Here is a 25,738-nt window from a genome sequence, read left to right as displayed (position 1 = left end):
TAGTGATTACGGGATGAGGCAACTCTGAGCCTTATTTGAGCCTATATCTCCACATGACTGACCCGGAACAGTTTTACTGAGAAGCTCAGGGACCCATTCAGTCAGGTCCAGTTAATGAAAAAGATGGGATCCTGTGTATGTTTCCTACATGTTTCTGCTCAGCCACTTGCCCTGCTTTCCAGGAAAGCTCTTTTTAAACACAATATAAACTAGTAATTCTTTTGTTTTCTTTTTTTGCTACATTTTCTAGTACCAATTCTTTTGTTTTCTTAAAACAGGGTCACACTACATAATCCAGGCTGGCCTTAAACTCACTATGGAGCCCAGGCTAGCCTCAGACTCACAGGAGACCACCTGCTTTGGCCTTCCAAATGCTGGGATTACAGGCGTGTCCCACCATGCCCAGGAGAGGTCAATAATTCTTAAATTCAAGACTTCACTATACTTTTTAAAATTATTAAGCTTGGGGTTGGGGATTTAGTTCAGTGGCATAAGTGCCTGCCTTGCAAGTGCGTGGTCATGAGTTCAATCCTCGGTACCAATAAAAAAAAAACGAAAAGAAAAGAAAGTTACTAAGCTTTTTTCTCGCATGTATCTTTTTTTTTTTTTTTTGGTACCAGGGATCAAACTTACAACCTCAAACTTGTCAAGCTTATGCCACTGAGTTATATCTCCCTCCCCAATGTGTCTTGTATCCATCAATTCTTCATGTTAGAAATTAAAACAAAAAATTATTACAAGAATATACAAGTTCACATTCCATTAACAGTGATGTCAGAAAGATGATGTAATCACATGTCACACATATGAAAGTTTCACTGTATAACATTGAGATAATGAGCAAATAACATCTTAATATTATGACGAAAAAGTTTCTGACCTGTAGAAACTCCGTAAGGACCTCAGGGATCTAGCAGAAGGCTACAGATCACATTTGAGAGCCATTGCTGTGGATCATCACCTCAGCCTTTCTTAATGATGCACACTTGTTGTTTTCTTTCTTATTTTTATTAGGAAACTATAAATGTTAGTCTCCCCAGTGGTTCTGGGGAGAACCAGACAAATTCTTAGGCTCTGCACCCATCCTAGCATTTGAGAGGCTGAGGCAGGAAGATAAAGCTTTTGAGACAAGCCTGAGCTAATAGCTCCTGTCTCAAAAACAAAACAAACAAAAAACCCAAATTGAAGCCGTTAACAGTCCCCATCCTCTGCCAGCCTCTTTGCCCCATCCTAAGCCTTCTGGGCCTTCTGCTTTCTTCCTCCTTTACTTGAGGACTTTTAGTTCTTGGAAGAGACTAACTTTTCTTTACCTTCTCCTTCCCTACCTCCCCCCACCAGCCCCTGTCATTCTTTCTCAGGGATTAGGATAGGAAATCATTGCCTTACAGAAACAGTTTACCCATCACTCCATATATCGACTAGCCTGAAATAGGCCAGTATCTAGGACAAGAGAGTGCCTGCTGGGACTCCAGAGGGGTTGATCCAGTCACACTTCCAGGCAGCCTAGTGAATGGGGGTATGGATCAGAAAATCTGATGCCTACAGACACAGATATCCTTTTCCTAGGAACCCCCAACTTGATCTCTTCACTCTAAACCCCCAGATCCTCTTGCTAGCTGCAGCCACAAGCCTCCACCACCATGTCTGGCACATCCGTCTTGACCACATTGCCATTACGGTCAAGATAGAGGAGAGAGAGAGGCCTTCTGGCAGTGGGTACACAGCAGGAGCTACCTGCAGGCCAAGGATTGTTGGCTTTGAGGAGGTTGAAGACTGCAGAATGGAAGGAGGCAGCAATCCCAGGGCTGCCAGCCAGATGGGGAGGGCACTTTCCACTGCAGTAATTCAGTTGGTACCCCTCTGGCTGCAGGATCCAGTCCCGCCATCCAAGTTCTTGGAAGTCTACATAATAGTTTCGCCTACAACATAAGGGATTCTCAAGCTCACAGGTGGGAGTCCTCCTTCTGGTTCGACCTGCTCCAGGCTCATAGGCTTGAATCTTAAGCTCCAGGAAGGGACGGTGGTGTCCTGCTGTGTCCAGGTGCTGCCTCAGTTGTCCAGTAGCAGCTGTGCTGTTGTCTTCTAGAGTTCTACAGTCCAACTGGAGTTTCAGGATACCAGACTGCTCACCTCTTAAGCCACTAGAGGGCAGAATCAAAGCATGCCAGCCAGGAGAATTTATTTGGTGCTCAGCCAGGAGGGCAAACGACCCTCTGCGCCTCCTCCCTGGGACCCATTGGAAGATCCTCAGGTGAAGAGTGCCAGAAGGGGGGGTGGGGAGAACATACAGCCAGAGGCGGGAATGGTATAGGTGACGGTACTGGAGAGTGGACAGCTGGAAAGTGAGCATGGAGCTGCAGGTTGAAGTGGATGTGTCTACCAGAAAGACAGCAAAAAGAGAGATGTGAGCAGAGATAAAGCTTTCTTTGAAACTCCCCCAAGCCTCCAACTGATCTCCCTCACACCCAGCTTTAGAAAAAACAGAGGCTGCCTGTGTCCTTGCAACCATTCTCTGCTCAGCTCCTCCTCCTGCCACACCCCACTCCCTCTACCTCCTGTCAGGCTCTGCTCTCCCTCCTTTTCCTATGTGCTTCCTGACTGTCTTCTTACTCACCTGTGATGGTAGCAAAACTGATGACCTCTTCCTTCATTGAAGCCACAGTCCCAGATTGCAGTCTCCGGAGGGCTCTGGTCAGTGCCGCCTGGGGTGGAGGATGAGTTATTCGGGGACGACTGGTCAGGTGCAGCCCCTTGAGGATCTGTTGCTTTGCTAGCTCCAGCATCAGAGTTCTTTCTGCTTGAAGTGCCAATGCTGGGCTCCCACAGGATGGACATGCAGATCCTACGCCCTGTACCCACACCAGTGCCCACAGCAGCATCAGCCAGAGCTGGGCATTAGGGAGTCCCATACTCCGGGTGGATAGTCCTGAGTCAGAAGTCGAAGATGGCAGTTTCTCTTCTATAGAGTTTGATTGCATTGCAGCCAATGTAGGCACAGCAGTGCCAGATGTCAGTGCCAGAGCTACCTTCAACATAGGGTAGGGCCACTTCTATGGCCCAGGACCCAGGAAAGCTGAAAGTGGATTGTCCGATGGGTAGCTAGGTTTGACTCTCAGAGTTCATGACTGGCTACTGACCTAGGCCCCTTTAGAGCCAACTGACTGGGACTCCCCAACCTAGTAGTCACCCAGCAGACCTACCCACTGAGCCTTGGGATTGGCCAGCTGTGCTGCCCATCAGGCCCCTGTAGGGGTGGAGGTCCCCCCTCAGCTCGGGTTTCACCATCTGCCTGTGGTGGCTTGAGGTAAGGGTAAGGGGGCAGCAATGTGGACATGCATGATGCAAGAAAGAGGATGATTTCACATGCTCAGTTCCCAAGGTCTGGGACTCAGAGGAGGGACTCCATATGTGCCAGGTGGGGAAGGGCAGTTTCCCCCTGTATCCAGTCTATCTAGCTTGCCCAGCCATCCTGCTGCAGCAGTTTCCATAAGGCAGCTGTAGTTCCAGTGGTCATTTCTCTGGAGCCTTTCCACCAGAAGGAGAATTTTGGTCTCTTTATTTCTAACATAGGGGATGGGCTAGGGGTGAGAGTCTGGGTGGTGGTGATAAGAGAGGGGAGTCCTCTTGCTCAGGCCAAGGTGGCAGTGCCACAGGACACAGAAGTCACCCCTTGTTCCTGCCTGTGCTGGCTGCCCAGAGTCCAGTTGGACTGGAGTGCAATGTGGAGGAGGGCCAGAGCAAGAGTTGGGGACATGCTACTGTGATGTCTGGGGAAACCCAGAGGGTGGGGGTAGGAATGATGCAATCTTACAGCAGGGCAGAGTTCAGCTATCCAGGCTGGCAGGAGGGTATGCCACTTGGGAGGCCCTTCTCTTTCAAGGCATTGTAAGATTTGCCTAAATGTGAACCATCCTAGAAGTGATGCCAGCTAGCCTCTGTCAATGAAGCTTAGAAAGTGGGAGGCTTAAGGGTTTTTAAGAATGAAGCAGAAAACAGTTCCCAATCTCAACCTTCCTTACCTTTGCCATCCTTTCTCATGCACTAAACATCTGGGATCAAGCAATCCTACCACTTCAGCCTCCCAAGAAGCTGGAACTATTGGTATACACCATGGTCTTTGGCCCTCACTGACTTTAAATGGAAACAGGAAGTGGATGGGTCCCAGGCTAGCTTTTTTTTTTTTTTTTTCTTATAGCCCACTTTCTTAAAGAAGCTGGAGGAAGTGTCAAAGAAAAAGCTGTGGAGAAAGAGTGTGATTTAGAAATGTGTCCCTATTCCACTTATTCATCTTTTCCCTGTTTAGTTGCTGGGGCTGTCAAGAGAGCACCAGACCTGGAGCCAGGTAGGTGGGTCACCCTGAGGACTGGGCTTCAGTACCACCAGTGTCCACCATGTGGCAGAGCAGTGCCACTGGACAGTAGCTGGTTTACAGCTGACCCAAGCTTCCCAGAGACAGGAAGAGGCTGCCTAGGGAGTGGAGAGATGGAGAGTGCACCTCATTCTCTCATTCTGGGGACGCTGCCTCCCCCATAGAAGTCAAGGAGGAGCTGATTCTTCTGCTCTGTTCTCTGTCACCACTGTTAGAGAATGGAAGTTGTTCTCAAGACTATGTCACTGCTACCTTTGGTATTAGATCTCATCACACTGACACGTGGAGTTCGGTGACGGTGCCAGGCTCTTCCTAGAAACTCAGGGTGCCACGTGGTGGGAAGGAAGTAGAAGGGTCAGTGAAACTCTTAGACACACCTGTCTACCCTGCATTTCTCCCCAGGCCCTGAACCATATCCAACCCCTCTGGTCAGTGTTCTCCCAGATCCTAGATCCCAGGTGAATGACAGGCCTCCAGCCCTGGATTCTGGACCATAAAACTGAGCAGTGGAGGTATCTGCCAGCAAGGGTACCTAGGAGGCTTACTCTTGGTGCCAGGAGACAGTCAGGGGAAGTAGCAAGTGGCTGTGGGAGTCACTAATCCCACCTCTCCGTACCCTCTCTGTCAGGTGTCCCCAATTTCCAGCTCTTCCCACCCGCTTGCTGCTGTGCCTGGCCTGGTCCTACCTCCCCACTGACACTTACGTCAGAACTCAGCTATAAATACGCTCTCAGCATCTTAGTCACTTCTCCCAAGAAGAGCTCCCAGGTTATAAATACCCCAGCCATCTGCCTCACTGCCACCCCACCATCAACCTGATTGGGGGCTGGGGGTGGGGGTGGTGACGAGCTTGGAGGTCGGTAAGGAAGTGGAGAGGTAGAAGTACTTATCTCATCCCAATGAGAACACCCTGAAGGAATCTACAGACAGAGCTCAGAAACTCAGGAAGAAAATGCTTCAAAGAAGACATATCAGCTCTTTCTCTGTTTTCAAAAGGCAGAGCCAAAAAAAAAGGAATAGTATGGGTCCCGTGTTTATTTTAAAATATGCTGCTCTGTTCACCATGGATTTTTGCATTAATTTTGATGCTTAAAAATATTGCATTGGAACAAAATATTGCATTGAAATATTTCTTACTTTGATGAAATTCTTTCCTTCTCTTTAAAAATTTTGCTCCCCAGATGTCCCCCACTCTTCATCCTGGGGACTGAAGCTATAGTTGGAGGGAAGGAGATTTGGTCTCAAAGAGGAGTGGAGTGAAGAATACAGGCAGAAAAGAGAGAGACACCAGAGCCTCTCCCTAGATGAAAGTGCTCTCAAATTAAATGTCAGATAACATTCTTGTTGTTGTTTTGTTTGTTTGTTTGGTTGGTTGGTTGGTTTTCTTTGAGATGGGTTCTCGTTAATAGATCTTGAACTCATTATATAGTCAAGGTGGTCTGAAACTCATGGCAATCTACCTGCCTCAGTCTCCTGAGTTCTGGGTTTACAGATGCATGCCACTATGCACTGCAAAGGTGGGGTAATTTCTATGGACGTCTTAGGAAGTCCCATAGCTGGGGCTTCTGTACCATCAGAAATTTCCTTTCAGTGACTGTGGAAGTAGCTCAGTGGTACAGCACCTACCTGGCAAGCATGAGACCCTGAGTTTGATTTCCAGTACCCCCCTCCAAAAAAAAAAAAAACCGTCCCTTTCAGAATTTCTCCTTTGGCCTCTCCATTCCAGGACCTCTTCACCCCCTCTGGAGAGGGTTACAAGCTGAACAAATACAGACATCACATTTCCCAAAGAACACATGGGCTTTGCGCAAACCCGGCCTTGGGCTGCAGACAGTATTGACTTCGTGGTTCAGCCAAAGGGAAAAGGTGGAGTAAAGGGGCAAGGGTTAAAGAGCATTCATTCTCAGAGCAGATGCCACCTTTTCCTTGTCCCAGACCTTCCTCATTTCCCTGTTCTACTTAACTGTCTCTTGCCATTTCCAGTTGGCAGGCTGGACTCCTGGAGGGAACCCTGGGAGGCTGGGCAGGGGGCGAGCCAGAGGTCCTGGCAGGCAGCTGTGAGCATGCTTCAGCCTCCTGCTACACGTGTTTCCTCAGTGTCGGCTTACCTGATGATTGATCATTGATCCGTCTCATCTGTTGGAGCAAGTATAGAGGGAAGAGGTGAACAGGAAAAACTAGTTCTTTATTAGCCATGAGACCATCAAATGATGACTCTAGGAGGATGGAGGTGACCTGAGGAAGAAGAGGAGGCAGCCTGTGGGAGGAAGAGTTATGGAATCCCCAGGTGGATACACTATCTCAGCCCTTAGGCCCCAGGTGGATACAGTATCTCAGCCCTGAGGGCTCTGTGTGAGAAGAAAGCAGAGAGGGCAGTAGCTCTGTGTCGTCCAGGGTGTCAGTTTGGGTCCTGGCAGAAAACAAGGGAGTCCTCAGCTATCTGTCTGCTTCATCAAGACAACTTAGTGTAGAAATTATTTACAAAGGATATAGGTGGAGCTAAGGGAACCAATAAAGGATGTTGCAGCACTACGGACTAAGAAAGGGGAAAGCCATCAAGACCCTCTAGTGTTGACAGCATCTCTGAACCTAAGCAGAGCTAGAGCTATGGAAGTGGGGAGGCAGACAGGATATGGGGACACAGCACAGCCATAGTTGCACAGAAGCATGACACATGGCAAAGGGGGAGCAGGAATAAGATACATTCTATCTTCTTATCCCTTTGTCTTCTGCTTGGGTCTCCCTTTATTCAGGTCCAGCAGGAAGCCAGGGTGAAGAAGTTCAAGGGAGATGGTTCAGGTGAGTCAGCCCCCAAAGGCACTCAGCCAGGTAGAGAAGGGTGATGAATGGATGAGGATGTGCAGAAAGCATCAACAGTTCACGTGGGCAAGCGAGAAGGGAAGGACCTTAAGACACAGAGGCAGATGACAGTTGCTTTGGAGAACAGTTTTAATGTTTGGTGAATCCGAGGAAAGAGATTCTCTGGTGGGTCAGAAAGATCAGAGGAAGGGATGAAATCAACTTATCCTGCAGTGGAGGCCATCAAGTGGCAAGGGGAGGGAGACATAGTAGATATTGGGGATGATTAAGGGTGAGTTAAGCATGCCATTGCTTGGGAACCAGATGGTGTTGTCCATAGTTAAGGTGGATCAGTCCCTGAAGTGAGTTTGAGTACGAAGGGTATGGTGGATAGATTATGCCTTAGGACAGAGATTGGTGATCATGAAGACAGCATCATGACTCTTATTAATGTAGAGTTTTGGAGTTTAACCTCATTTTGGAGGTTGCTTGGGAAGAGACAGTCCACAGTATGGACAAAGGCAGGAATGGAGTCATTCCCTCCTCTTGAGAAAAGGTACCTCTGAGATGGCATATTTGCCCATCCTACCTTGGGGTACAATTGTCACACACAGACTAACTGCACCCACAGGCTTCTACCACCATGTCAGGTATGTCAGTCTTGACAATGTTGCTGTTCCTGTCATAGTAGAGCAGAGACAGGGCTTGTTGCACTGTGGGCACACAGCACGAGTTCCCTCCTGCAGTTCCAGCAGCTGTGTTGGCTTTGAGAAGATTGAGTACTGCAGTGTGAAAGGACGCAGCAATGCCAGGCATGCCTGCCACATGCAGCGGACACTGCCCTGTGCAGAAGTTCATTGCGTAACCTTCAGGCTGGATGATCCAGTCTTGCCAGCCAATCTCACGGAAGTCTACAAAGAATTCTTGTCGACAGCACATCCTGGATCCTGCCTGGCAGTCGATGCCTCGTCGGCGAACCCGGTGCTTGCCCCCAACTCTTACTCGAGCTGTCACAAAAGGTCTATAGGCAGCGTCATTCATGATAACTGAGCTCTGGGCTACGTGGCTTTCAGGTACCAGCTCCAGAGTAAGATGCCCGTGGCTACAGGCAGCCTGAGCTTCAGGCCCTAGGATGAGCTGGTGCCAGCCACTAGCATCTACCTGCAGCGCGTGCTGACTAGCTACAGTAAGGTTGGTGTTATGTGGGCTTGGTGCAAAGACTCTGACATTTATATCCCAGGTACTGTTGGGAGGGAGCTGCACAAAGAACATGAAGCTGGCCTGCTGGATCTCCATGCCACCAGCAGTTTCATCCGAGGAAAAGTGGAAATCAAGACGAGTCTGGTTGATGTTGGAGAAGCCTGCGGACATAAGAAACCTCAGTCATTGTGGCTTTCTAAGTGTCAATTCTACCACTCTGTGTGTGTGTGTGTGTGTTACTGGGCATTGAATGCAGGGGCTTATACTAAGCTATATCCCTCACTGTCCTACCTCCTCCTTGTTCTAGGGATTGAGCTCAGGGCCTTCACATTGAGTTATAGCTCCACATCCCCCCTCTTTTTTTTGTTTTGAGACAGGCCCTCATTGAGTTTATAAATTGCCCAGACTTGGCTTGCAATTTTCCTGCCTTATGTGCCTGAGTAGCTGGGATTATGTGTGTGCAACCATGCTCTGCTCCTCTTTACTCTCAGCTTACTTGAACTCTCTGACACCCTTAGAATTGCTAGGGTTTCAATATGTTTCCTAAAGTTCAAGTGTTGGAAGTTTCATCCCCGATGAGATAGTGTTGGGAAGTACAGCCTAATGGGTAATGATTTAGTCATGGAGAACAAATCCCTCAGGAACAAATTAATGCCTTTATCATGGGAATAGGTTTCTTGTAAAAGTTGAGTCCAGACTGGTGCATGAATCTCAGGTATATTTCCTCTAATAAGTCAGTTTTTTCTGTATTAAAAATTCCATTGCAAGGGAAAATATCTGCCAGGATTGTAAGAATTTAATTAGCAGCTTTATATCTACCACTTGATTGCACTCTGAAAGTCAGGCAAATCCAAAGATGCCTTATACAGAGGAGGTAACCATGACTTGGGGCAAATATTTATCATTCTGGTCTCTGAGGTTTTCCACAATCTTCAAGCAAACACCTACCCTTGTTCTCCTGTGTGAGCCCACTTCTTGCCACCCTCCCAGCCAGGGCAGCTGACGTCTTTCTGGTTCTTCCCATTATTTTTCCTAGCTTTAGCGGATTATAGCTGACTTCAGAGGTAAAACAGCTTTTCCCTATGATACTTAGCCTTTGTCCTTCAGGAACTTTCTAATGTTGAATGACTCGGTCCCTAAAGAAGGGCAATATTCATTACTTTTTCACTGTTTTCCAAATGATCTTGAAGTCAGCATGGCCTGGGATCCAGACATGGTGGAATTTAGGGTACAGACCAAGAAAGCAACACACCCTCCTTCCTGGTAAGCAGCGGCACAGCGAGCAGCAGGTGCTCCAGGGAGAGAACAAGTCAGTGTCTCCTGTGAGCTTACTGGCGCACGGGCTGAGAACCAAACGTCCCATCACCCACCGCACCCGTGTTAGTAACTGGATGGTGTTAAGGCAGCTGGAGTTGATAGCAACTAAGGCACATAAAACAACTAAATGCTTGTATTGTTGGGTTGATTATGCTGACCTGGGACCAAGCATCTCTTGGGAGGATGACAGTATGCAATGCAGCAAATCTAGGGGATTTCCTTCTGTCTTCTCTTTGAAGGCAAATATTGTTTTCAGTGTTTTGCTTTGTTCTGATTAATTGTTTTGCTTTATTCAATAATTTTTGATAGGTTTTATAATGCTCTATTTTTGGTTTTATTTTGCCATACCTGATTGAATGGACAACTATTGTGAAGATAACAAGATATACTATGGTGCCTATTACTGTTATCCTGGGATCCTGCTCTGAAGTTCTGTACCAATTTCATTGCATTGTCTCGATTGGCTTTGTTCTGTCTTGTTTTGTTGTATTTTACTATCTTAAAAAAATAATCTCTCATTCATAATTGAATCTATTTAGTAAACTACTACATGGGGAAAAAAAGTTGAGTTCAGGACCCCATACTTGGCCTTCTTTTGGCTTTCTACCAAAGTACGGCATAATACAGCAAAAAGGCCCTTTCTCAGATCCCAGAATCATGAGATTATGAATTTCTGGGCCAGGGATATAGTTCAGTGGCAAAGTTCTTGCCTGGCAGTTGCAAGATCCTGAGTTCCATTCCCAGTTTCCCCCCAAAAGTAAAATAAAATAAAATAAAATAAAATATATTTTCTGTACATTGTAAGTCAGCCAGTTTGTGGTATTCCATCATCACAGCACAAAATGGACTAAGAAATTTGATAACGAGAGTGGAATGTTGCCTAAAGATATGGAAGTCACTTTGGGAATTAGATTATGAGACAATTGAAGAACTTGGAGGAATAAACTAGGAAAAGCCTAGATTGCCATGAACAGAGAGAGTATTAAGGGTGAGGACTCAGAAGAAAAGAGCTGTAGGAAAAAGCTGGCACTTCTTAGAAATCAAGTGTCCATGATTAGAATGTTGGTAGAAATGTGGATGGGAAAAGCAATTCTGCAGATGGAAGGAGAAGACTTGGGCTCTTAGGATAGATTGTGCTCTACATGTGATAAAGACATGAATTAGTGGTCAGGAATGGAATGCTAAGGTTTGAACATGTCTTGCCAAAGTTCACCCTCTGGAAAACTTTTTTATCTCCTATATCAAGGATCAAACCCAAGGCCTTTGCACTGAGCTGTACCCTCAGTTCTTTCTGGTTTGTTATTTTGAGACAAGATCTTACTAAATTGCCCAGGCTGGGATTAAATTTACAATTCTGCCTCAGCCTCCCAGGGTGCTGGGATTCCAGGTGTGTGCTATCACACCTGGCACAAAGTGATCTTTTTATTACACAAATCCAATCAGCTTTATATCTTCAGTTTAAAATACTTCAAAGGCTTCCCATTGCTGTTTGGTTAAAATAAAACTCCTTAACATAGAAAATCTGTATAATTAGGCAGCCTGCCACTTCATTACCACACTCTAAGTATACTGGCCTTTTCTCTATTCCTTGAACTCACCAAACATGGACTCATTTCATACGCTTTGCACTTGATATTCCCTGTGCCTAGAATGTATTTCCAAGAATCTTTTTCCTGATGCACTGATTGAATCCAGGACCTCACATATGCAAGGCAAGCACTTTACTACTGAGCTAAATCTAGCCTTTTTAAAAATCTTAATTTGAAACAGGTCTCATTTATTGGTCAGACTGGTCTCAAACTTATGCTCCCCTGCCTCAGCCTCTTGAGTAGCTTGGCTCACAGGTGTGCACCACTGCGCCTGGGCTCTTTCCAAGACTTGAATGACTGTCCCTTTTTGGTACTCAGAATCCAATCACCTTCTCAGGGGTACTTCCTTGACTATCCTTTTTCTTTTTCTTTTTTTGGGGAAAGGTTCTCACTATTGAGTTAGAGCTGGACTTGAACTCACTTTGTAGACCAGGCAAGCCTGAAGTTTACAATAATTCTCCTGCTTCAGCCTCTTGAGGGCTGGGATTACAGGCATGCACTACCATTCCCTGCATTGACCACCGTTTTTAAAAGTAGTTTTTAATTCAATTCTGTCTCTCTGATACAGTATCCTTCTTAACTGTCTTTAGACTAACTATCATTCTCTGCAATCATGTGTTAACTGTGCACCTCTACCACTTCCTCTCCTTCCATCTAAAATTGAAACTCGATGAAAATGGAGATTGTGTTTGTATGGTCATCACTGTGTTCCCTGGTACTTGGTACCCTATAGGCACTCAACAAACACTTTTTTTGGTTTTTGTGAGATGAGGTCTCACTATGTAGTTCAGACTGGCCTTGAGCTCACTTTGTAGCTCAGGCTGGTCTTGAATTTGCAATGATCCTCCTGCCTCAACCTCTCAAGTACTGGGATTACAGGTAAGCATCCACTATCATGCCCAGTTTAAACATTTGTTGAATGGGCTTTCATTTCTTTCATTCTTTTACACTGGCATCAGAATCATTGTCCAAAAACTTGGGTGGATCATAAATTCATGGTTTAAAAAATCCCACATGGTTTTTTGGAAGCAGATGCCCATGATGAGCCAGGTATGGTGGTGCACGTTTGTAACCCCAGCTTCCCAGGATACTAAGGTAGGAGGATCATGAGTTCAAGGCCTGCTTGGGCAACATAGCAAGATCTTATCTTAAATAAATAACCATCATTATTTGGCTTTAGTTAATATATATATATTATTTTTTAGTTAATATATATTTTATGTAACATGTATTTTAGTATATGTGTACCTATGTAGAACGTATGTAATGTGATATATATATATATATATATATATATGCATTAGTGCTAAGAATTAAAATGAAGTAGCCCCCCCCCCCAAAAAAAAGACTGGGTATGGTGGCATACCCCTGTAATCCCCACACCTGGAGGTTGAGGCAGGAGGATTGCTGTGAGTTCAAGGGCCAGTCTGGGCTACATAGTGAGTTTGAAGCTAGCCAGAACTAAATAGTGAGACTCTATATCTCCAAAAAATGTTTTATGATGAGAATACAGCTGGTTCTCTCACATGGAAATAAAAGAGCAGGAAATAAAGTTCAACAAGGCTTCATGAAAATCAGAAATTTAGGACTAAGGCTACTCTTTTTTTGTTGTTGTTTTGTTTTTTGGTGCTTGTCATTTGTACCGCTGAGCTATATCCCCAGCCCCAGGGCTACTCTTTTTTTTTTTTTTTTCGAATTCATTTTATTTCAAGGAAAAGAAGAAGGAGCAGGAGGTGGAAGAGAAGGAAGAAAAGAAGAAGAAGAAGAAGAAGAAGAAGAAGAAGAAGAAGAAGAAGAAGAAGAAGAAGAAGAGGAGGAGGAGGAGGAGGAGGAGGAGGAGGAGGAGGAGGAGGAGGAGGAGGAAGAAGAAAAACAAAATTTCAAAACATGTCAATCAAAGGGCCACCCCAGGGCTACTCTTGATGACCCTCAGGGCCAACAAAATCTGTCTCCCCTTTGGCTTTCTGTACAAGCCTGTTTCAGTCTTCTTTTACTGTGGATCTACTTTTTCTCCTTTGTCAGCTTCCTTAGTTTCCCAAAACATAGTCCTTGCTCCTGAGTTTATTAGACCTTTATTAGACTTTATTAGTTTATGAGACCTTTCACAAAGCTTCTCATAGCTAAAATAACCTATTTTTTTAGTGTCTCAATTCCAAATTCTAGTATGATTAGCCTGACTAATCTTTTTTTTTTTTTTTTTTTTTTTTTGGTCTTTTTGAGACAGGGTTTCACTATGCAATGCAAGCTGACCCTGAACTCACTTTGTAGGTCAAGCTGGCACCGAACTAGCAGCAATCTTCCTGCCTCAGCCTTCCAAGGGCTGGGATTCAGCTGTATGCTACCACATGTGGTCAATTTTTTTTCTTTTTTCTTTTTTTGGCTAGGTTACAAAACACTCTATGAAAGTCTTTTTTGTTTGTCTGGTTTATGTTACTGAGTATTGAAACTGGGCCCTTTCCACTGAGCTACATCACCAGTCTTTTTGCAAAAAGTTTTTTGAGACAGGATCTTACTAAGTTGCAAAATTACCCAGGCTGGACTCAAATTTATGGTCTTCTGGCCTCAGCTCTACCACCTTCCTGTCCCCCAGTAGTTGGAATTACAAGATTGTACTACTGCCTATGGCTCAGTTAGAACCTTCAAAGTCACTACAATTATGGAAGGCATACATATCACTAGCAGGAGCTACGGTAGAATATTAACGTATTGTTAGTCTCCAATAACTAATACCTCCCAATATTTATGGGTTTGTGAATTCTCTTCCTATTACAGTTCTGGGCTTGTCATGTGACTTGATTTGGCTAGTAAAACACTAACAAGTATGATGCTAGCAGAAGTTTGGTAAGTATTTACATACTGAGACTTTGTACTCCTTAGAACCTGGCCATAGTTTTTTAAAGAAACTTGGGCTTATAAAGAAAGATAAATTTGAGTCATTTGTAGGAAAATTAATGGGCCTTGAGACCATAATATTAAGTTAAATAGACACATAGGCTTAAACATAACGTCCCCGCCCCCTTGAGATAGGATCCAGGGTCTCCCTATGTAGTTCAGGCTAGTCTTGAACTTATAGTGATCCTCTCTTGCATTAGTCTTCTGAGTGCTGGAATTACAGGTGTGCAGCACCATACTCAGTAAACATGATTTATTTTATATGAAAATCTCAAATCATAAATAAAGAGCAAAATAAGAGATAGATAATAGGAAATAGAGATATCTTTCTCAAATGGGAAGGGAATCAAGAATGAAGGGAAGAATCTGGGCATGGTGGCGAATACCTGTAATCCCAGCACTTGGGAGGCGGGGGTAGGAGGATCATTGGAGACCAGCCTGGGCTACAAAGTGAGCTCAAGGCCAACCTGAATTGCATAGCGAGACCCTGTCTCAAAAAGACAAAAAAAGAAAGGAATAAAATAAAAGAATGGAGAGAGAGGAAAGGAAGGGAATAAAAAAAGGAATTAAAATGTGTGATTACTGGGCTGGGGATTTAGCTCAGCAGCATAACTGCCTGCCTGGCAAGCCTGAGGTCATGAGTTCGATCCCTGGTACCAAAAAAAGATGTGATTACCTGTTCCAACTCCATACAAGGAAATTTTATATATTGCAAACACGTACTAATAAAAAAATTAAAGTTATAGCTCAGTAAAAAAGAGAAAGAGAGAGAGAGATACAGAGAAAAACAGAGACAGAGAGACAGAGAGAAGAAATCTTTGGTTTAAACTGGGCATGTTGTCACACTCCTGTAATTCTAGCACTTGGGAAACTAAGGCAGAATTGCCACGTGTTCAAAACCAGCCTGGGATATACAGTGAGTTCAAAGCCAGCCTGAGCTACATAATAAGACACTGCTTCAAAAAGAAAAGAGCAAAACAAAACAAACAAACAACAACAACAGGAAAAGTTGAAGGTTGAGGAATGAGAAAAAAAAAGAATCAAGTTATATCATGTACAAGTACAAATTATCTATGATGAATATTGATTCAATAAAATCTGAGTGAATAAGAAAAAGAAAACCAACAACAACTGAACTAAATAAAAGAGAAATTATTAATAGAAGTAGGATCTTGGCATAACGAAAACCTCAAATATGTAGCACTGGCTTTGGAACTCAGTGACAGGCAAAGAATAGGATAAGGAGAAAACTTGGTGAAGGCAAGAAGAGCTGTGGGGAAATTTCCATTAGAACCTGGAGCAAGGGGAACCTGAGTGATATATTGGCTATCGCTTGGGATGAATTGTAAGCCAGAAATGATATCTAACGAAGTTGTGAATTTAGCTAGGGATATTTCCAGGCAGAAAGCTGAAAATGCCAATTGGCTTATTTTATCCACCTATGATAAGGCATTTCAAGAGAGAGATGAACTAAAAAAAGGAACTGTTCAATTTTCAAGCAGAATTTGGAGAAAATATATCCAAAGGGATGTGCTAGGTTGAGAAATAAAATGCTTGTTCTTCCTCTCCTCTCTGACAAAAGGTTCTCAAAGTAAGAGATGCTCTCAAGAGCAAAAATCAAGCTGAGGGTACTGCCAGTAAAATGCAGGATGAAAGTGAAAATGAGAACAAACAGAAGGTCAGATCCATTGTTCAGATATAACATCTTGATGAGATCTAAAAATTTCAGGATGATGTTCTGTCTCTCGACTACACAAAAACCTTCAAGAATCTTCAGGATATTGTTCTATGACACTAACTTGTAGCTTAAGTAAAAAATTTCTCTTGACAGAGTGCTAATTGAGTAGACTAAAATTTATTAGAGTTCACAGAATTTTAAGGAGAATTTTTTCCTTAGTACTAAGGATTGAACAGAGCAAATGCAGGACTGCAACCTCAGCCTTTGTTTTGTTTTGGGTTTTTTTTGGGGGGGAGGGGTGTTGTTTGCCTGCTGAAACAGGTCTCACTATGTAGTTTAGGCTGGCCTTGAACTCATTATGTAGCCCAGGGTGAATTTGAACTCAAATTTTGACCCACCTGCCTCAGTCTCCTAACAACTGAAATTACATGCTTGCACTATTATGCCTGGTCTTTCTTATTTTTTTAAACTTTGAGTCAAGAGGCTATACGATTGTACTTCAGGTTCTCAGGAGTCTGAGGCAGGAAGACTAAAGTTTGAGGTCAGCCTGGGCTACATAGTGAGTTCAAGGCCAACCTCAACTATATATCAAGACCCTGTTCAAAAGAAAAAAATTTGAGTTAAATCTCCTTAAATTGCTTAGGCTGGCATTGAATTTGCTCAGCCTGCCTTAGCCTCTCAAGTAGCTGTAACTATAGAATTATGTCAGGCTAAAGAGAGTTTAATAGTGAAAACAGCATCAGTTTGGACTAAAAAGATAAAGATAATCCAAAATAAAAAGAGATCTCTTCTTTGGGTAAAGACTCAGCTGAGAAAACCATTTAGCCACAAGTTTAGGTCATTTCCTTTTTTACAGGAGAGCTATGTTAGAAGGTTCAGAGCTAGCTGGGTGTGGTGACATAGGCCTATAATCCCCAGCACTCAGGAGGCTGAAGCAAGAGGATCACTGTGAGTGCAAGCCTAGGCTACGGAGTGAATTCAAGGCAAGATTGAGCTGCATATCAAGACCTTGTCTTAAACAGACAGAGAGAGAGAGAGAGAGAGAGAGAGAGAGAGAGAGAGAGACAGACAGACAGACAGACAGACAGAGAGACAGAGAGACAGAGACAGAGAGAGAGAGAGAGAGAGAGAGAGAGACAGAGAGAGACAGAGAGAGAGACAGAGAGAGAGAGAGAGAGAGAGAGAGAGAGAGAGAGAGAGAGAGACAGAGAGAGAGAGAGAGAACAAGAGAAGATACAGACCCAAAGGTTATGAGGGTGGCTGTAGGAGCCCAGCAGAGCAATAGTGAGTGATGGAAAAATCCTTCCACAGACCAGAATCAGGCTGAGTGAATACAATGTGTCTATAATTGCAGTGACAAAGGAAATTGAGGCAGAAAGATTTCAATTTCAAGGTCATTTTGGGCAATCTGGTAAGATCCTGTCTCAAAAATAAACAGCTGGGGATTTAGCTTAGTGGCTCAAGTGCTTGCCTGGTAAGTGTGAGGTCATGGGTTCAATCTCCAGTACCAAAAAATAAATAAATAAACAAGTAAATGAATACATAAATAAAATAAAGAACGCTGGGGATATTTCTCAGTACTTGCTTAGCATTTGTGAGGCCCTGGTTTCAATCCCCAGTACTGAAGGGGAAAACAAAAGCAGAATTCTAATCAAAAGAGTTCTGGATCTGGGGCAGTCTGAGATACCACGTATGACTGAAAACTACAGTGGATGTTGAAAATTTTTTTAAAAATTTTATAACAGTAAAAGACATACTGCCATTAATCTCCCTCAGGATACTCTCCCTCACTTCACACACACCTAGTTCATCATTCGTGCAACTTTCTGAAACGGTTCAGGCAGTCTTTTGTGTCTCCAGTTGTGCTCTTGTGGCTACGTCAGTGTTCTAAAGTGATTCAAAATGTGCCTTTCATTGTCATTTTGACTTTGAGGGAGAGTGAGAATGTGCACGGTGCCAGATCTGGTTAATAAGGTTGATGAGGACATATGTAGTGGTTTTATGAGCCTGCCTTCTTTTTTATGGGAAGGCTCACAGCTGCAACACTTACTGTATTTTTGATTACTCCTTGTGAAGACACTCACAAACGGGAACTTTCAGAACTGCTTCAGAAGATGGCAAGAACAACAGGATAAGTGTGTCTTAAGAGAGGGTAAGTATATGGAGGGAGATTAAAGGCAATTTATCTTTTAGTGTAATATAGTTTTAAATTTTAAATATTCACCGTATATGTGGAACATACTGTGTCGATGCCCGATTGAATATTTATGGATCAGCTGTGCCCCACTCCCATATCCCATTTTGAAGAGTAGCGTCTATTATAATTATTCTGTCCCTGCCTCAGCAACATGTGTTAGATGTGTGGGAGGCAGACAACTTGATTCTTAGGACATAGGCTTCAGTGTTTTGGTAAATGTTTAACAACTGGTCTCCAGGGGAAAAAAATTTAAAGCCCTGATTTGTAGTGATTGCCAATTTCTGTAGTATAAGTTCTCTAATAATGTCTGATCAAAATACTAATGTGGCATCACTGAAGAGAGTTGTAAGAGAAGTTTCACAGTCAGCTCTCATGAGACAACACGACATCACTGGCTCTACAACGTCTCTAGATCTGATGAAATTTACTAGGCTGATGGCTTGTACCATAGGAGCTTCATCTACTTGCACCTGATTCAGGATGATGAGACTCTAGACTTCATGCCTTATGGAATAAAAAGGTGAGGTTATATTTTGTATGTGAAAGAGACCAGAATGTTTAGAATTCAAAGGGCAGACTATAGTTGATGCTGTACTGGAAACCCTCAATAAACAATATATAAAGCTTCATGTCATTTTGTTTTGCTTTGCTTTGCAGTATTGTACTGGTGATTAAATCAGGGCCTTACACATGCTAGGAAGCACTCTACCACTGAGGCATCCAGCTGCTTTAAAATTTAAAATTTTAATTTTGAAAGAGTTCCTTGGTAAATTGCCAAGGCTGACATTAAATTTATGATCATCCGCTCCATCCTCCAGAGTGGCTGAGATTACAGGAGTATACTACCATGGCTGACTCTCTAGCCACCATATTTTAATTAATTAATTATTCTATCTGTTTATTTCTGAGACAGAGTCTCACTGTGTGTTCCAGGCTGGTCTTGAACTCATTATGTAGCCCAGGCTGGCCTTGAATTTACAGAGATCCTCTTGCCTCAGCTTCCTGTATGCTGCCATCATAGGCCCAGCTGCTAACTACCATATTTTAAAGAAACTTGGGTTAGGTTACTGAATCAGCAGAAGGTTTGTGGGAAAAGTGTATTATAAACTTTATATTTGATGTTGAAATCCTAGCCTTTATGGTATTAGGAGGTGGGGCCTTTTGGAGGTAATTAAATCATAAAGAAGGAGCCTTTATGAAGGGGATCAGTGTCCTTATAAAAGTGACCTCTGAGCTAGCTGTCTTGTCCTTTTCTGCCATATGAGTTTGGTTACCAACAGGCCCTCACTATAATCCCCTAATGGGCAACAGCCAAGTTTTGTGTTTCCTACTCCTTTCTGATTTAGCATTCTAGGAATTTTATCTGTATTAGTTCACATAATTCTCTTAGGTATGATTTCATTAATCCCATTTAAAAATGAAAAAAAAATCGATTTTTAACAACCCATGTCTCATTGCTAGTAAGTAGTTGAGCAAAAGTGTGATGCCAGGGTGTCTGACTCTAGAGTTTGTGCTGGAACCTGAAGCAGGAGAGAAGTAGTTGCTAAGTAGGAGAAAGGCAATAAGAATGAAAGGATCTTCTGGACCTAAGGAAGAGTTGTTTTTGGTTTTTATGGTTCTGTTTCAGACATTCTGATCATCTCTCCAGTTGCCCATTAAATCTTTAAGTAGGGTGGAGTGAGGAACAGAGAAACAGTCTGGAATACAGCAACATGAGGAAGAGAAAAAGGAAGGAAGTGGGTCTCCAGTATCCAGCAAGGATCTGAAGTGAAAACTGAAGCCCTCAGGAAGAGCAAAGAGAGAGACCTCAACAAAAAAGAAGGAGGTGGCAAGTGGCACTTTCTCCCTGGGCTCTCACTGTACTGCACGGGAGAGGCAGCTTGAACTTGCAGATGCATGGTGACTACTGGCAACCCAGAGACTCCATGGAGAAATGCACCAGTGAAACAAACCACTGGACCCAGCAGTCTGCAGTGGCTGATGAGCTATTTGGGTTCACACATCCCTCAAGAGAGGGTAATGGCCAGTAGCCATTCTGGAGAAGGGCCAATTGAACTGGGAGAGCAACTACAGGCTGGCTCCATCTAGTGGCTCCTAGTGTCAGGGTGAGGCAAAGCCAAATTCAAATTGACAGGAGGTCAAGGAGCCAAGCTCAAGCTGGCAGGAGGCACATGGAGTATTGAAGGCTGCACAAATTGGGTTCCAGCTTCACAGCCAGTCTGAATTTCAGTAGAACTAAAGGTGCTGGGATGATCTACATCCTAGCCATAAATGTACAGCTGGCTTGCTGGAATTGATTGACACAGATTTGGGCTTTGTCTGATCACTCTGCATACCAAAGATAGCAGAGACATGATCTGTTTTTTTTTTTTTTTTTTTTTTTATCAGTACCAGGGATTGAACTCATGACCACACACTTGCAAGGCAGGTGCTAATGCCGCTGAGCTAAATCTCCAGCCCCCTGGTATTTTCTTTCTTTTTTTCTTTCAGAGACATGATCTGAAGTGAACATTTTTTTCTTTTCTTTTGTTCTGTTTTTTATTGTTTGTTGTTATTTTTGTATGAAAATTATTTCTAGTTTTTTTGTTATTGATCTGTTCTTTTTTAATCCATTTTATTTCAAAAAGAAAAAATAAATTTTTTTTTTTTTTTTTTTTTTTTTTTTTGTCTTTTTTGTTTTTATCGGTACCAGGGATCGAACTCACGACCGCACACTTGCAAGGCAGGCGCTTATGCTGCTGAGCTAAATCCCCAGCCCCCCCCCTTTTTTTAAAAAAAAAAAAAAATTTCAAAACACATCAATCAGGGGTCAACAATGGTACATATATTGTACATTGTCATCCCCAAATCATTCACCCAGAGCACAGTACATCTGCATTCAATTGCCTGAATAATACCAGCACAAATCTTCCTCTTCAAGGGACTCAGAGAAATCAGTAGTATAACTATATTTTTTGTTGATCTGGTCTTGTTGTATTTATTTCTTCTCTTTTTCTTTCCTGTGCTCTTTGCCAGTTTCCCAAAGTTTGTGTAATCTTTTTTAGTCTTTCAGCCTTGCTTATAATCTCTTCCTTTTCATCTATTTCTCTATTTTCCCCCTAACCACTTTTAAATTTCTCCCCTGAGAAAAAAATTGCCATACTGAGGTATATTTATTGTATACAATTTTCTCGTTTGTTTCAGATTTTGTTGTACAATCACAAAACTAGTTCATGCAGTTAAAGGTAGCAAAATAATAATAGATATCACAGTTTGTCATTTTCTAGGTTTGTGTTTGATGCTATTGTTATTGTTGATTGTACTACTTCAGACAAGGTAACATAATTGTTTTAGTCAGTTATTTTTCCTGGTATGCCAAGACTGAAATTGCCTAAGGATCATAAGCAATACTATGGGTTGGTGGCAAACAAGCAGGGGCTAGACTAAATAGGCAGTGACTTTTCATCCCCAGTAAACTGCAGATGTCGGGTCTTGCAACAGATTCAAAATCCAAAAGCTAACTATACCTGGAAGACATCTCTGAGAAGTAGTCGTTTCCTAAGGGTTCTACATACTACCGATAAAGCTACTTTCCATAAGCAATTTACAAGCATCAACCCAGGAATTAAACTAAGACAAATAAAAAATGAGAAGACATTTAATCAAGACGCAGTCCCAGACTTCCAGTTCACCAAAGGCAAACTCAGGAGGCTATGAAGTGGAACAGTTCAAAAGCCACCAACCCGAGCTCTCTGAAGTGGTAATAGTGGAAGTAACAAAGTGAGGCTGTAGAAAAAGTCAAACAGAAATAATGTCTCAGGGCTAGGACTATAGCTCAGTGTGACAGCAACTGCCTAGCAAATCTGAGATCCTGAGTGTGATTCCCAGTACCAAAAAAAGAAATTAATAATCTAAAATATATCTTCATGACTCCCCACAGAATGAAGCTACTAGACAAGACAAAAGGAAGAGATAACAATCATAACTATATATGCACCAAATATCAATGCACTGAACTATATAAATTAAAAAGGGGTTCAGCTCAGTGGCATAAGTGCCTGCTTGGCAAATACAAGGTCATGAGTTCAATCCCCGGTACCAAAAAAACAAAGAAAGGAAAAGGGGGATGGGGAAGGGGACTAGCAACAGAAAAATAACATGACAAGGATAAGTCCATACATGTCAGTTATAACCATTAATGTAATGTTCTCAACTCACCAATCAAAAGAAACAGATTTACAAAATGGATCAAGAAACAAGATCCAACAATATGCCACATTTAAGAAACATATTTAATTCAAAAAGAAATTAATAATCTAAAAGTCAAAGGATGGAAAACAATTGTGACAGAACCCAGAAAAAAGCAGGGTTAACTATTCTATTTGTGGATAAAGTGGACTTCAAGCCAACACTAAGAGAAACAAAGGTCAATAATCATAACTACATATGTACCAAATATCAATGTACTCAACTATATAAAACAGATATTAACAAACATGAAAAATCAAATAAGCACTAACACAACTGTAATAGGGACCTCAATACTCCACCACCATAAACAGATCAACTAGAAAAAAAACAAACAAAGATATTTGAAATGAACCAAACTTTTCAACAATGGACTTAGTACGTAGTGGGGAGCAACTGAAGCTGGAGATCAGTCACACATGCAAGGATGGAGCAAGGAAGTCCCCAGAACAAAGAGTACTGGAGGCAAGCCATGGTGAACAAGCTGCTCAAGTTCAGAGAGAACCAAACACCTGAGGCAATCCAAGCAAAAGGTTGCTAGGCAGAGGGGTGTCATGTGATATCAACCTGCCAAATGTATAAATTAACACTTTGTAGAGTTGAGCAGTTCCTTTCCACCTATCCAGAAAGAGGGATACACCTGACCTCAGCTTTCTGTATTCTGACTCTTTATTTCTCCATCCTCTCTTTACCCCAGGAACTTCAAGAGCTGTGCTGGATGTAGCAGTACATATCTAGAGTATTCTACCCTAAAAAATCATAACATACATTCTTCTCCATTGAACACAGGATGTTATCCAAAATAGACCAAATACTAGCTCATAGTACATACTTAAATAATGCAGAGAGACTGAAATTATCCACACTATTATAAGACCAGAGTGAAATGAAACTGGAAATTAATGGCATAAGCACTTTGTAAACACACAAATTAAACAACACTGTCCTGAACAACCAATGGGTCACAGATGAAATTTTAAAAATACATTAGACTGTTTCTACAATTAAATGATAATGACAATACAACATGCTGGAACTTAATAAAACACAATGAAGGCAGTCTTATAAGGGAAATTTATAGCAGTGAATTCCCATATTAGAAAAACAAATTGAGCTCAAATAAACAACCTAATGTTGAACCTTAAGCTTCTAGAAAAGCTGGTGTGAGGAAGGAAATTATAAAGATCTGAGCAGAAATTAATACAATGGAAACTAAAAAAAAACACAAAGAATCAATGAATTAAAGAGTTGGTTTTTTGATAAAGTAAATAAAACTGGCAAACCCTTAGTTGACCTTATCCAAAAATAGAAATAAAAGACTCCAATTCATGCAATTAGGAATGAAAAGAATGAAATCACAATGGATCCTGTGGAAATCCAGTTGGTTATCAATATCTACTTTGAGAATCTGTATTCTTTTTTTTTTTTTTTTTTGTCTTTTTCGTTTTTATCAGTACCAGGGATCAAACTCATGACCACACACTTGCAAGGAAGGCACTTATGCCGCTGAGCTAAATCCCCAGCCCCAAGGGAGTGCAGACTGGTGCAACCACTGTGGAAATCAGCTTGGAGATTCCTTGAAATCCTGAAACTTGCAGTTTTATCTAACTCGTTGATTCACCTTCTTGGTATCCACCTAAAAGAATTAAAAGCATCACAGGGATATATACACACCCATGTTTAAAAAGTCACAGTTTGTAATAGGTAAATCTTGAAAACATGATTTCCCACCTCCCAAATATCTATCAACTGATGAATGGAGAAAGATGTGTGTTTTAAACCATGGAGTATTACTTTACCATAAAGGTAAGCTTGAGATATTTCTAGCTAAATGAATGCACCTTGAGACCACACAGTTAAGTGAAATAAATTGGACACACATATTTATTTAAATACTATGTTGTTTCTCTGGTATCAGATATCAAAATTGTAAACATGGAACAAAATATTGGGAAATGGTAAGAAAATGTTCAAATGAGAAGAGGATCAAGGGAGGAAGAGAGGAAATATAAACAAAGAACAAGAAAAAAAGAGAAGAGTAGGAAAACATGGAAACAAACCGGGAAATGGGAAAAAAGGAATCAAGATATGGGCAGGTATAAATTCTCTATGATGAATGCTATTGCTATGTATATCTAAAATGTACCAATAAAATTTAAAAATGCAAAGAAAAAAACCAACTTCAATAAAATAATTCTTTCCCCTGTATGGACCTAACTGTCTCTTCTCTTCTATCTTTTGTCCTTTGTTCATCTTTTTGATCCAGTTCTGATATGGGGACTTGAGATGTGAAGAGACATTCTAGTCCTGGCATTTTATTTTTCTCTTTTTACCCAAATGAGGCATGTGGAGGAAGGCAGAATGGAGGAGTTAGATCCTGAGGCCAGCAAAGCAGATTCCTCAGCCACTGATCCCTGGGTGCAGGTCCAGGAAATGGATGGGCTCCCACATACCCGGAGGAGGTTTATGGAGCTGCAGAGAGAAGCCAGAAGAGCCCGCAGAGGCAGAGGAGAGGAGGGAGACTGGGCCAGAGTCCCTAAAGAAGTGAAATTTACCAATTTTGAACTATCCATTGGTCAGGATGAGCTAACAGAGGAGAGCCTGGCAGGTGGAAGCCTGGGACTGCAGGGCATGGGAGGGAAAAGTTGGATAGTTGGGGGAGGAAGTCAGGGATGAGATTGGTGAGGAAACTTCCTTTTGTCAAAAGGGCAGGTTTTGAGGCAGAGCTGCAGACCAGAAACCCACCTGTCTCAGCAAAGCTGATGATCTCATATTCCTGTCTCCTGTTGTCCTCCAGAAGGTCCCCCTGTGGAGGCCCACGGAGGTGCTGCAGTGCAGTCCTCAGAGCTGCTCTGGATACCGGCCGGCTCAGTGTTGGGCGCTGGCTGAGGTGCAGTTTATCTAGGATGCTTCTCTTGGCCAGATTGAGAAGCAGCTCCCGATGGCTCTCCAGATCCACTGCAGGCCACCCACATGTTGCACACTGACTGCTGGGTCTCAGAGTGACCACTAAGACTGGAGTCAGGAATAAAAAGGCCAGAAGCAGTGAGGAGTTCATTGCTTGAACCCTCCTTGAAAAACACAACTCCAGGGCTCAGGGTCTCAACAGTGTACTCTCAACTCTGTCCTGGCGATCAGGGGCTCTGAGAAGAGTGTTGTCCTGGTTGACGACTCCTTTTTTGTGGAGATAAAGCAGCCAAACATCTGTTTTGAAAAATAAAGCCAACTACAGGTAGAACTTGGCAGAATCTGCTCATGCACAGTCAGTGAAAATACAGAGTGGGGGATGTGAGGATAGATTGGTTTGTTTGGGAAAAGAGATGTCCCTGGGCCAATGTGGGAAGATAGCTATTACCCATGTGAGCTGCCAGACCTGAGGACAAAGGTTAGAGATGAAATTTCCCCTTAGATTGCTGGTATATTTGGGAAGCCTGGCAGGTGGGAAGGGGAGTAAACAATTTTTTTAGGTA

General features: G+C 42.7%; 2 protein-coding genes and 1 long non-coding RNA gene across 3 annotated transcripts; 1 reads left to right on the top strand and 2 right to left on the bottom strand.

Annotated features, from left to right (window-relative positions):
- Nucleotides 1-762: 762 nt before the first annotated feature.
- On the bottom strand, nt 763-3,426 carry Inhbe (inhibin subunit beta E). Its single transcript, XM_003476149.4, has 2 exons — nt 2,615-3,426; nt 763-2,376 (listed from the first exon to the last, which is right to left on the bottom strand). The coding sequence occupies exons 1-2, from the start codon at nt 3,033-3,035 to the stop codon at nt 1,613-1,615; spliced, it is 1,185 nt and encodes a 394-aa protein (XP_003476197.2). The 5' UTR covers nt 3,036-3,426; the 3' UTR covers nt 763-1,612.
- Nucleotides 2,312-5,707, top strand: LOC111758602 (uncharacterized). The gene is made up of 3 exons (XR_010049324.1): nt 2,312-2,691; nt 4,196-4,342; nt 5,551-5,707. It is a non-coding gene; the product is annotated as an uncharacterized LOC111758602 (long non-coding RNA).
- A 1,593-nt stretch (nt 5,708-7,300) lies between these two features.
- Inhbc (inhibin subunit beta C) lies at nt 7,301-25,529 on the bottom strand. The gene is made up of 2 exons (XM_003476150.4): nt 25,014-25,529; nt 7,301-8,529 (listed from the first exon to the last, which is right to left on the bottom strand). The coding sequence occupies exons 1-2, from the start codon at nt 25,324-25,326 to the stop codon at nt 7,784-7,786; spliced, it is 1,059 nt and encodes a 352-aa protein (XP_003476198.1). The 5' UTR covers nt 25,327-25,529; the 3' UTR covers nt 7,301-7,783.
- Between the last annotated feature and the right edge of the window lie 209 nt (nt 25,530-25,738).

This window comes from Cavia porcellus, unplaced genomic scaffold (assembly GCF_034190915.1).
Source record: "Cavia porcellus strain 051 isolate PalLab524CR breed Dunkin Hartley unplaced genomic scaffold, mCavPor4.1 scaffold_8, whole genome shotgun sequence".
Taxonomy (NCBI): Eukaryota; Metazoa; Chordata; class Mammalia; order Rodentia; family Caviidae; genus Cavia; species Cavia porcellus.
Note: the sequence above shows the minus strand (reverse complement) of the source record. Positions and strands in the feature narration are given on the sequence as shown.

Bases quoted from the DNA above. Each gene is read 5' to 3' on its own strand.
- Inhbe (XM_003476149.4), bottom strand. From the start codon at position 3,035: ATGTTGAAGGTAGCTCTGGCACTGACATCTGGCACTGCTGTGCCTACA. The intron at 2,377-2,614 runs GTGAGTAAGAAG...TCTTTCTGGTAG, and splicing joins CAGTTTTGCTACCATCACAG to ACACATCCACTTCAACCTGC.
- Inhbc (XM_003476150.4), bottom strand. From the start codon at position 25,326: ATGAACTCCTCACTGCTTCTGGCCTTTTTATTCCTGACTCCAGTCTTA. The intron at 8,530-25,013 runs GTGGGTTTCTGG...TTATGTCCGCAG, and splicing joins CATCAGCTTTGCTGAGACAG to GCTTCTCCAACATCAACCAG.